Source organism: Cyprinodon variegatus, unplaced genomic scaffold (genome assembly GCF_000732505.1).
Source record: "Cyprinodon variegatus isolate N-32 unplaced genomic scaffold, C_variegatus-1.0 Scaffold641, whole genome shotgun sequence".
NCBI lineage: Eukaryota > Metazoa > Chordata > Actinopteri > Cyprinodontiformes > Cyprinodontidae > Cyprinodon > Cyprinodon variegatus.
Genome location: NW_015151094.1, coordinates 261,140 through 273,879, shown reverse-complemented (window position 1 = coordinate 273,879; position 12,740 = coordinate 261,140). Strand labels below are relative to the sequence as shown.

The 12,740-nt window shown below is 36.4% G+C and overlaps 1 protein-coding gene across 1 annotated transcript in view; it reads left to right on the top strand.

Moving 5' to 3' along the window:
* Nucleotides 1-3,264: 3,264 nt before the first annotated feature.
* Nucleotides 3,265-12,740, top strand: part of arhgap31 (Rho GTPase activating protein 31) — a 19,964-nt gene continuing 10,488 nt past the window's right edge. Inside the window, exons 1-5 of the mRNA XM_015393440.1 lie at nt 3,265-3,750; nt 6,379-6,481; nt 7,659-7,803; nt 11,136-11,218; nt 11,330-11,437. Of these exons, the coding sequence (XP_015248926.1) occupies nt 3,651-3,750; nt 6,379-6,481; nt 7,659-7,803; nt 11,136-11,218; nt 11,330-11,437 (539 nt within the window). The 5' untranslated portion in view covers nt 3,265-3,650. The remainder of the gene's footprint in view (nt 3,751-6,378; nt 6,482-7,658; nt 7,804-11,135; nt 11,219-11,329; nt 11,438-12,740) is intronic.

The following is a 12,740-nucleotide window of genomic DNA, read 5'->3' as shown; positions in this document are numbered from 1 at the left end:
AAGAAAGATAATGGGTTCTTTTGTTTCAGATGTTTCACATCTCATCCCAAAGCCTCAGTGGTGGTTCTAGACCTAATTTAACAAGGCGGCCCAGGGTGGGATTACTGTTTTCTCATTGGGGCAAAACAGGGCAATAGTTCATCATGTAATATATGAGTAGAGACGCAGAACTAAAGAGTCACTTGCAACTCTGGAGACCCCAGATATAGTTAGCAGATAAAACGTAGGGGTGCAATTGGTGATTGGCTGATACTTAAACGTAAACCCCATCTTAACCACTGATCTTATCTACCTTTGCAGAGATCTTAAGATCAGATACTGCTCTTAACTTTTCATGTATATAGTGCTATGTAGTGAAGTTTAAAGAAATGTGTTTGTTTTACTAGTATTGTTTTGTTTCAATAAAATAAAATTGGAACATTAAAGATTTTTGAAATTTTTTTTAACAACAGTTCTTAACTAAATCAGTAGAAATCATAATCGGCATGGCAGGCTTTCTAATGGTCTGTTATCTGCCACATAACTGAAATAAGTAGACCCCTAAAAATGTGATCCTCTAAATACAACTGAATCTAAAATTAAAACATCTTAATTTTGAGTTATTTTTGAAGGTAAACAAAAAATATAGATCTATCAATGGCAGCGGGCTGAGAAGTCTCGGACATCTGTTTCATATTCCCCCTGGTTAGAGGTGGGTAGTAACCTGCTACATTTACTCCATCCATCCATCCATTTTCTGACACGCTTAAGTGTCAGAAAATGTGGTGCCAAGTGGGGTAGCGAGGGGTGCTGGTGCCTATCTCCAGCAGTCTACGGGCGAGAGGCGGGGTACACCCTGGACAGGTCGCTAGTCCATCGCAGGTCAACACAGAGACAAACAGGACAAACAAATATTCACACACACACTCAGACCTAAGGACAATTTAGATAAGCCATTACATTTACTCAGTTACATTTATTTGAGTAACCTTTTTAAAAAAAAAAAATACTTTTAGAAGTAGTTTTACAGCATTGTACTTTTTACTTTTTCCTTGAGCAAAAATATGATAGAGTATTACGACTCCTACTTGAGTACATTTTGTGGTTACTCCATCCATTGGGAGTAATTCCTCTTAACAAAAACAAGCTTGCTTTTAGCATATATGTATCTGAGAGACACGTTTTTTTCTATTTGGTACACAAGACTGGAGGGACTTTGTCTCTCAGATGGCCTGGGTGCACCTTGGGCGTTCCCCAGAAGAGATGGAGGAGATCTCTGTGCAGGGGGAAGTGTGGGAATCTCTGCTTAGACTGCTGCCCCCCCGAGACCTGGTCCTGAAGCCGAAAGATGATGAGTACGAGATCCAAGGGACCAACCAAATATGGATGCTGTGTCAGCGCATATAATCATATGAAATTTATTGAATACTATGTCTTCAGGACAAAGGCCGTAACAGGGCTCAGGACCAGTTCTAAAGGGGCTCTGGCCCCTGCTGGCCCCTGTCTAGAACCGCCCATACCAAGCCTTCTTCTATTATCATCATGAGTTGGGATTTATAGCCTTCTAAGTCTTTAAGATTTTGAAACTATTAAACCTAAAATCATCATAATCTCAACCTTTTTTTTATGTGTAACATAGACGGCTTTTTCATCATCCTTTCAAAAAAAAAAAAAAAAGACACCTTTCTAAAAACAATTACAATCCTAATAAGTTTCCCATTCTTGATCAACCACTGAGTCTTGGTTTGAGAAACTTGTTGTTTTGCACGTGTGATGTTTTTATTCAATACCTGCATATGAACTCTTTGCTGCACTGGACATCATACACTTTCAAGCGTGAACATCCTTTTGAGTCAGATATTTTAGATAGGCCACCGATTATTTCTACACTTAGGATTTAGATTGGAAACTATTTCATTCAGCAAAGAAGAATGTTTCTATCAGAAAATTAGACCAGAATCATTCTAAATAGATTAGATTGTGAAAGAAACATGAATAATAAAAAAAAAAGAGGCTGCAGTTCAAGTGCCTTTTATTTAGTCACTTGGAATCACCATATCCCGAATGACTGGGATCATCATTAACCATTTATGTACCAAATCAGTTGATAAATTTTGATTTCAGAAAAAGTTGTACATTACTAGGATGGCCTACAGCTAAAGAATCCATGAATTGGTGGCTAAAACAAGGAGCTTAGATGATGAGGAAGATTGACAAACAGAATGGGAAACTGCTGTTCTTCAAAGAATAAGATTCAACATTTTTAGATTAAATGAAGATGTTCAACCTCTTATCAAAAATGTATCCATTCTAACAAACTCTTAACACGTTTTTGACATTCCATCAGTTGAATATTTTATCGCCACATTTTGTTCTGTTCCAGTTGGGTAGGGTGGGTAGTCACAGACAGTTCAGTTATTCTTGGCTGCAAAGTTATCAAATTTAAGGATTTCACTTTGGGTTTTAATCTTCTCCTGTTGTAGGAGTCAGAAGGTAATGTATGTATGGAGTATACTGGAGTACTACACCATATTTATCAGGCTTGGCATTCCAATGCAAGGACGTAACTGAAATAGATTCACTGCAGACAAGGAGGGCAGCTGTGAAGGAAACCCTGCTTTTAACTTCAACACATTTACCAGTTAGATTCCGCTTTGTCTATTAAAGCTGCATTCTAATTAAACAAGAAAACAATAAAACACAAGGCAGTTAGTAATGAGAACCACGTGTTGTTCATCTAAGTGCCCCCCCTCCATTTCCCATCTGTGCCCTTCAGGCCCTAACTTAAGTCACCTCCCACTTTCCTCTTCCTCCAGAGTCCGTCTGTTTTTGTTTTTGAGCCCGGGCTCTTTGCACAGGAAACTGTGTATACATTAGTAGCATTCAGGAAAGGCAGGGAGACGTTTTCCCGTTCGCTTCAACTTTGGGAGAATAGTTGGTGGGGGAAAAAAACAGTATCATAGAGTCAGTAATTCCTAAACTGGGAGTGAAACAGATGTCAGCTGTTCTCCTCTTCCTCCCATAACTTCTCCTCCCTCCCTCTTACATAGTCTGAAGGCTTGAAAAACCCCTGCCACATCACTGCCACCAGGCTATCCCTGAATCCAGAGAATAAAAAAAAAAACCTTTGCAAAACATAACTAACTATAGGGATGGGAGTTTCTGTCTCTAATGCATGTGTGCCTCAGCTGCAGAACAAGCCAGTGAGAAGAGGAGACTGTGGAATGAAGGAAAAGAGGAGGAGATAAAAAGAACAGAGAGAGAGAGAGAGAGAGAGAGAGAGAGACCGGGGGTGCAAAAACAACAGGAAACCGGCCCATTCTAATGCTGTTTCTGAAAATCAGTCCACTTAATTCAGCTAAGAATTTTTTTTTTTCCCAGCAGAGGAACAAAACCATCATATATTTTATCAGCTCATCTCCTGAGGATCTTGAAATGTAAAAAAGGAGCTGAAGTTTGAAAAGTGACGTCAGGGCTGCTCTCAGCCACCAACCGTGTGGTCTGTCAGGGTGCGAGCGGATGCAGGCATTTGGGAGCTTTGTGCTGGGATTTTTGAGCGGCTGCCTTTTGACTTGCCATCTCAGCTGCTTTTCTAAAGGTCATATGGATCAAACTTGGTGCTTTCAGGGAACTTTTTATTTTAATCGTCTGGACTACTAACTGGAGCCCACATGAAGAATAAAGGAAACAAGCAGAAGACCAAAAAGAAAGGAAGTGAGAATGTCTTCGGCTGTGACCTGACAGAACATCTCCAGGGTTCAGGACAAGATGGTAACCCTTCATTTAAAATTCAGTCATCTTTTACAGTTGGCACCTACTAAATGAGACAAAATGTCCTCTGCTGGCTGCTTTACTCAGACACAGAGGGGGGATTTAACATAGAGGGTATTAGTCTATTTAAACCACTTTACATATTAAAAACTATTGTATGCATATGCTGTTTAAAATAAGACAGAACTTTTATATTTTCGTGTGTAAGAAAACATTTGAAGTTAAAAGACCTTTAGCAGAATACATGTGTTTTCTATTCATCATGAACATTCATTCACCCATTGGCTGCATTTAATGAACCTTGGGTGGGGCTCTTAGAGTTTTTTGTGTAAATTTCCTGTTGAGTACAACTCTTTTTAGGATTTTAATTTTATCATAAAAGATTGAATAACACTCCTGCTTCTACATGACTGAGGATATAATGAAAATTAAATAGGTAGTAACACAGAAATGTGTTAAAATTAATAGAAAAGCATTCTCGTTTTCTGTTTTTTTTTTCCTTCAGTTTCTGACTTCATGTTTCCACAGCCTTTATGTCATTTTGTATTGCCATAATATTTTAGGATCACATAATCTGAGGCTGTTGAGATATGTTTAAGACAGACCTGTTTGATGGGCTTATTGTGAGGCGGGACATTGAGAGCAGGAAGTGAGGGAAGAGGTGCGGGTTATAGCCCTGTGTCATGGAAGCAGTAGACATATTGCCCTTTTAAGCTGTTGGTGGGCTGTGGAAATGAGCAAAGGAGCCAGCTAACAGAAAAAGGGACATTTTCTTTCTTTCTTACTTTTTTACCTGCTTACTTACTTACTAACTTACTTACTAACTTACTTACTAACTTACTAACTTATTTACTTACTTACTTACGTACTTACTTGTTTAATTGCTTTCTTTCTTTCTTTCTTTCTTTCTTTCTTTCTTTCTTTCTTTCTTTCTTTCTTTCTTTCTTTCTTTCTTTCTTTCTTTCTTTCTTTCTATGTTGCAAAGAACACAACAGGTCAAAAGTTTGGAAACAAGATATGATTTCTACATCTGTAGGAAAAATGAATTCGATGACATATTTTTTAACAAGGTTGACAGGACTGTAATCAAAATTTGTTTATTCAACTCTATTTAATTACAGTTATCAGGTAATTGTGTGTGTGTGTGTGTTTTTTTTTAATCCATATGTATTTTAAAAATAAAACAGGGAATATTCACACAACGTCTTTCCAAAAAATGACATCACAATATGAATTTTCTGGTAGGCTACCTGAAATGTCCCTTAGTGTGACAGAAAGATATGGTGTATTAAGATATATGTTTTTCGTAAAGAAACAGCCACAAATTCTGTTAAGAATCATTTTTTTTACTGATTTCAGAGGCAGAATCGTTTTCAGGTTTAAAAGCTTTCCACAAATGATCACATGTACTGCTGTATGTTCAGAAATCCATCCAAACTCCAGCTATATTTGTTGCCTGTGTATGAGAAATGTCGTCTCAGTGTATAAACGGAGATGAGCTAAATGACAACCCGGAGGTTGCTCGTCTTTCAGAATATGACCACAGACAGGCAATTAGGAATCCAATTACTTAGGCCAGGGAGATGAGAATTTAAATATCTGTTGCCTGCTGCGGTGAGCTGTGAGAAATTTACTGTAGCTAGAAATATTTGGCCGTTCATTTTTGTGGAGGAAGGGCGCTGGAAATTCTTTTTCGATATGAGCAAATATAATACCAGAAAAAATGAAAAAGAAACAGAAATTACAAATATCACAAACGGACCAATGGAATTATGTTTATAAGAAGCTAAAGTTTGCATTGAACAAAATATGCTTCCTATTTTCTAATTCAGATTAATGTTACATTTTATTTTTTCTCATAACATTTGTATTAAAAAGTAAGTAACTCTTTCAAAAAGCACTATCGCAGGACTTCTGATTAATTGTTGCACTTAATTACCAAATAACAAGGGTTTAAATCCAAGCTTTCAGCTTCTTGTTTGCACTTTCAGTATCGTATAAGAACTTTCTTGTTTTACATTAAGTAAATGTTTTACATTTACATTATCTTCAAGCTTAATGCTGCTTTTCTACACACAAAAAAAAAAAAAAAAAAAACGTGGTCCAAATTAACAGAATGAGCTCAAGTCGCTTATTAGTACCACTATTAGTAAAAGTAAAGTTTTGGTCAGATTGAATCAGACATGTGATTTATTAGACACTTTAAAAAACCACAGCTAAAGCTGTTACAGGCTTCTGCAAAGTTGTTTACCGAGAAGATGGGCTGTTGTTAGGAAAGCAGTGTGTAGGTCAGTGGTGACATTACAAAGGCTTATTTCTATTAGAGGAAATGTCGTAAGTAATACCAGCCACAAGGACTGGGTGTGTCAACTTTCCTCTGAAACAAACAAACCATTTTTAACTTCCTGCCTGAATCCACCTACAGCCACCGACCCTGAGGAGCAGAGAACAGGCATGTGGTGAAACAAACCACAATACCTTGGACTCAGCCCTCTGCATTGTTACAGTTAATGTGTGACTTTTAAAGCTGTTTATTTTTACGGCATATGTGTAGCGTAAATAGTTTTCATAATTGAGGAATACTAGATGCAATCAGATCCTTAATACCGTGTGATTTCCTTCCTGAAGTTCCACAGGTCCTCCAGAAGTGTGCAGAGTTTATTGAGAAGCATGGGATTGTGGATGGGATCTACAGGCTTTCAGGGGTCACCTCAAACATCCAGCGTCTCAGGTACCACAAGGATTATTTTCTTTAAGCTGACTATAATAAACAGTTTTTTACCTACTTTAATATTTTCTGCTGTTTTGATATATTTCTATATTTAATCTGAAAGAAACATAACTTATATAACAACAAAATGCAGTTTTCAAATAGTAATAATTTTTTGTGTGTAAAAAAGAAATTAAAAAACAAGCCCAGTCCTTTATAAAACAAAAAAACATTCACTCCCATAGTTAAAAAATGATTTAACAGGAATTAACCAGCTTTTTTTTTTTTTTTACCATATAAGAAATCCTTTATCCAGAACCTGTTTGACAACATGAAGAAGGTAAAATTCTCTATCTAGACAAATTCCAGGAAAGATGAGAAACAAAATCACAGGTGTTTTAAAATTAAAAAAGGTAAAAAAAAATATATTTATATAATTTCTAAGGTTTTGGGGACTCCCTTAAGACCAAAAGATCTCAAAGGAGACTCATATTGGGTACCACATTTAAGGTCATAAATCAGTAAGATAGAGACTGGGAGCTCCCAGGCCAAAACCATAATTGATCAAAACCAATAAGCAGCCCACTTGGATTTCCTCCTCTTACAGTAACATCCTTTTCCTCAATAGTTTTACATCTGGTGAGAAAATTACCCTGTGTTTAAGTAAAAAAGTGGATAACCAGTAGTGGTATAGTCTGGGTCTTTTTTGATGCTTCAGGCAAAATACTTTATCTGAAGAAATCAAACATTTTGACTGATAGAGGATAATCCCAAATGATAGTGGACTCAGTGGAGCTTTTAATTGTAAAAAAAAAAAAAAAAAATGCAATTTTCTTACTTTTGGTTTATCTGTTTCCTTTTGGCTGGATGATATTTTGTTTGATGATCAACAGCATTTATGCATGACCTCTTTTCTTCTCATCCCTGTTAGTTATAGAAATCTTTTTGTTAAACATCGGAAACCACAGGCCCTGGCTGCATTTTGTTAATAAGAAAAAAATTATGCATCATTTAAAAAAAAAAAATAGTGTATCTTTTCTTTTATATATATATATCTTGCCCCATTTTCAACTGTATTGACCCGACAGCTGCACCTCAGTCTGAGGAGCCTCAGAGATGAGCAGGAGTGAGCTGGGCTGGTAGACAGTCCAGTCATTCAGCTTACTGAGTGTGTGTCTGTGTGGATGTTTGTGTGTAGGCAGGAATTCTGCTCCGAGGCGTGCCCTGACCTTACCAAGGAAGTATACCTCCAGGACATCCACTGTGTGGGTTCCTTATGTAAGCTCTACTTCAGGGAGCTGCCCAATCCCCTGCTGACATACGAGCTCTACAGCAAATTCACTGTGAGTATGTTTAGTTTCATCTGTAGAATGTACAAATCTTGTCTGAATGAGAGGCTATAGCTTGGGATTAGTATAGATTTCTTCCTGAAAGGATGGAAAAAACCAGACGTGAAATTACATGATCCCTAGTTTTTTATGTTTAAATTAGCCTAAATTAAAGTTTAATTCAAATTATTCATATTAAACAATTTGTAGGCTATATTTAGTCTGCATTTACCTCTTCTATCTTCTTAGATTTCTTTGAATTGAATACCCTTTGTGTTTTTTCACATTTCATTAAGCAGCAACAAGAAAGGCAAGGAGTGCTGCAATTAGGAAAATATACAAGAGGTGGGTGCTAACTCTGCAGGAGGTGCAGAGACCCACAACTCAAATCAAAAACACTGTAAACAGAAAATTCTAGTCCTGCACTACACAAATCTTTTCATTGTGAAAGCAGAAAAGGTGAAATCAGGGGCAAAGTAAGACTTAGAAATAGTTATTTACTGACTATTTTCAATCAATTGGGGTGAACCCAAGCAATTTTGCAAAAGAGCATTGGCATACATTTCCATCCCTAGATGTACAAATCGTACCTGATACAAAAAAGTTCAACAAATGTTAGTTTTGCAAAGTATAAATTCAGGCAGGTTCAATAAAACTCCATGGCATGCTTTTCTATTTATTTTAATTTAATTTGTGTTGGTTTTTTTTAGAAATGTATTACCTCTAGAGATAACATACTAGATCTGAGTCTGAATCAGAAGCAAATTCTATTGATTTCATTTGCTTTGGCTGCACACCAAAATATTAAAATACTGCCAAATTCAAAAATATACCAAAGGTTTAACTGATATGTCTGTTTAGAAAGGGTTTTATAATTTCTATAGTTTGCTGTAAAGAAAGTTTTTTGGCTTTTTAGAAGGAAAATGGGGTAAAAATACCAACGTGTACGAGTTTCTTTCTGTGGAACAGTCTGCTTTGATGGGGTTATTTGCATACCTTGGCTTTCATACGTCTCTGTCTGCCTGTGCTTTTAACTCCAGCATTCTCGTGCACCTTGAAAATATTTTGTACCCTCCAGATATACTAACAAAAAACTGGCTGATAACAAAATATCTTAAACTTATTGAGCTTGTAATTCTGTCCAAATTTAATCCGAAAAGGGGCACTCTAAGTCACACTTGTTTCATTCATTTGATGAAACCTGACAATTTCTAAACCATCTGAAGAAATTAACGGGTAATTTTCTGTGAACATCTTCAGCCATCCGTCTTCTCAATAAAATTATGCTTGGAGATTTTTTTTTTTAGGAAATGTATATTCAATGTATTATTCCATAATAAGTATTATCTCCAACCTCCCCTTCATGAGCAAAATTATTGAAAAAGCAGTGACAAACCATTTGAACAACTGTTTTGCTGTCAGGTCTTGGTGTTCAACTCAGTACAGAGGCTGTGCTTGTGAAGGTGTTCAATCACATCCCTATACTGTAAATGCAAACTCTGGAAGTACCACAGTGCTGATATTATTAGACCTTAGTTCAGCTCAGTTAATACAGATAAAAACCAGCAATAAGGCTAAAAATCTAGGTTTAGTGATGGACTCAGACCTGAACTTACCAGGCTCTTTAAAGGTATAGTGGAGGATGTTTTATTTCCGGGTTGAGCATCAAAATAAGTGATCCTCCTAATTGTCAATCATTTTGGTGATATGTTTACTTAAGGCCGTTTTCACTTACCGGTGATGAGTCTGACATAGTGTAAAAATTCCAAATCTTCTTTTGGAAAGTAAGCTTGCATGAGCGATGCAAACAGCAACTTTTAAACAGAGCGTTAACGAGGAGAAATGGGCTTATGCATGCTCTCGCACGGGTACAGGGTTGTACATGTCCATTGTTTTTTAAAGGCTCAGAGGGCAGGTCAATTTTATAAATTCACGCAAATCCTTCACTATACCTCCACTAGACAGGGACAAAGTGGTCCTTCTATCACCTAGGGTTAGGGAATAATGTCTCAGAAGGGCCTTGAAAAACTAGTTCATGCGTTAATCGTTACTATAATTGATTACAGTAATGTTTTCTCTACATTTGCCTTAAAAATGGATCAGACAGCTGCAGCTGATCCGGAATGCTGCCACCTGCATCCTCACTAAAACTAAGAAAGTGGAACACATCAGTCCAGTTCTGAAGTCCTTCCTCTGGCAGCCCCTATCAGATAATCCTCTTAGTCTATAAATCACCGAATGGCTTAGCATCAAAATATTACAACTGATTTATTGGCAGTGTTTCACTCTTCCAAACATGTCAGGGCTTCTGAAACAAGTCAAGACTGCATACCCAGAACGAAACACAGAAAAGCAGCTAATAGTTCTTAGGATTAACTAATCTGGAACAAACTCCCAGAAAAGTGTGGAAGTGCAGAGACTCTAAGGTGCTTTAAATAAAGATGTAAAATGTAATGGTTTGGACTGGCCTTTGACGGTGCTATCTAAACACAGCTAGCTTAAGTTTGTGGAACAACCTTTTCTTTGTATTGATAATCAAGCTATTATAAATGTTTATCAATTATTTAATCGCTTTAATTATTTTTGTTTTAATTAACTTTATGCTATTGCAATGTTAATTTTTCTCTGTTTTCTTATTTTTTGTAATCTATAACAATTTTAATTATCTTTCTGCTAAAATGTTTTATATGCTATAAATAAACTTGCCTTTCCTACTTCAGTCAAGCCTACAAAAAAATCAGTCTTAATGGTTTAGCTGCATACATATTCTAGATAAAATGAAGAGCACCTCAAAAATCTTTTCAGACAGCAGTCAACAACAGCAGTGTCCTCAGTCCCACAGTAAGACCAACAGCTACAGGAGACCCATCCTTCTCCCAGTTATTAACATCTACATCAACTCGTTAAAATAAAAATAAAAAACTATAAAGGTTACACAACAAAGAATTTCATTTCATAATTAATACAATTTTTATTATTTTTATTGAGATGATATCTGTTTTTTATTGGCACTATATTGGAACAGAACATAATAGTTTCCATAACAGGCCAGACTCTTTCCCAAGGTTTATTCAACATTTTACTATTTCATTTAAGGTGTTCACTCAACATTTTACTATTTCTTCAACTGTTTGTAACTTATTTGGATTAACTGTATGTTGAGACCTTCATGGCTTCATGCAGGCTTTAAATTATAGAGAGAAACTTTGTCTAGATCAGAACAGGGCAGAACATCAAGCTGTGTGTTGCGACTGTCCTGTTCTCATCTTTGCAAAGATAAAACAAATAGGACCTAAATAAGGAGTTAAATAATGCTGTCATTGTGCAAATCTTTGTTTTCCATGTAGGAGGCTGTCTCATTGCACAGAGATCAAGACAGAATTTTACACATTCAGACAGTTATCCAAGAACTTCCCACTGCTCACTTCAGGTAAACCAGATGTCCTTTGCTTTTAGCTCTAGAAACAACGGTCTAGTTTACTTTAACTGACTTTAATGCTGTTTAACTTTTGATAAAAGGCTTTTTATTAACCATCCTCAGGACTCTGGAGTACCTTTCCAAGCACTTGGCCCGCCTTGCTGCGTTCAGTGCCCAGACAAATATGCACACACGTAATCTGGCTTTGGTATGGGCTCCAAATCTGTTAAGGTGAGTTTTAACCCAGCTCACGCACTGAAAAGATTTCAGTCACACAGTGCTGTACAAAATATTTAACCCTTCCAAGTTTTTTTTATGTTTGGTTATTTTTGTTGGTTTTCTTACTCTTAAATGTGTCTTATCAGTAAAGAAATGTATAAATAAAACAAAAAAGACCAGAGAAAATCTTAAAATGCACTTTTTAAATGATTTCATTTATCAAGAGACAAAGGTATCCAAACCCACCTGGTCCTATGCCAAAAGTAATACCCAGCAATAACAGCAACACCTGGACCTGATTACCGCCAGACCTGTAAAATAATAAGAAAAATTATATAAACAGGACCTGTTAGCAAACATTTGGTAGGTCAGAAATCTATAAAAGCAACATATCATGCACAGAATCAAAGAAAATCAAACATAAGAACCTAAGGTCCCTTTTACAAAAGACTTTGAGACCAGAGTAATGTAATGTTTTTTTCATCTCAATGTGAAGAAAGGCAATAAAGAGGGAAATATAAACCAGATTTGATGTATATGTTACAGTATCAGAATCATTGTAATATTGGGTGTTTCTGGCATTATTCTTACAAAAGAGAGGCATGGAGAGACCTAAAACAGAGATTTTACATAATGCCAACTGACATCTGTTGTCTTGCACTACCGACTTTATTTTTAAAGAATCACAGCTGGGTGCGATAACAACATCTGGACTTGAGATTTACGGGGGACCAAAGGTTATTCTGAGGCAGCTGGATAAAACATGGAACAGAGAAAAGTTCAAAACAACATCTAAAGCTCTGTAGGCCTCATTCCCCCCAGTTTGGGTCAGTGTTGGTGATTCAGCATTAAGAAAGGGACTCTGCACATCCAATACATTACATCAGTACAGAGTTAAAAACCCTTATTCAACAAACCAAAAAGTTCTGTCTGACATTAGCCACAGATTTCTTCATAATTCCCAGGACTTGACAAAAGTGTTTATGGGCTGTTTGGACAAGATGGGTGCTTTTTGGAAGGTCTAATTTCTTCTGATGAACAATGTACCAACAGTCAAAAATGGTGGTGGGAGTTTGATGGGTTTGGTCTGCTTCGCTGCATCAAACCTTGATGACTTGACTTAATTAATGCAATAATTAATGGTTCTTTACAAGAAGTCTTAAGTGAAAATAGCTTAATTAAAATAATTTCACAAAGAACAGTTAGGGTTGTTTAATAATGCTTTACCATAAAGAATAAAATCACTATTTTAACCCTGTAATGCCAAATGTGTATCATATTTGATACATGCGGTTTCTGAAATGTTTTGCGTCTG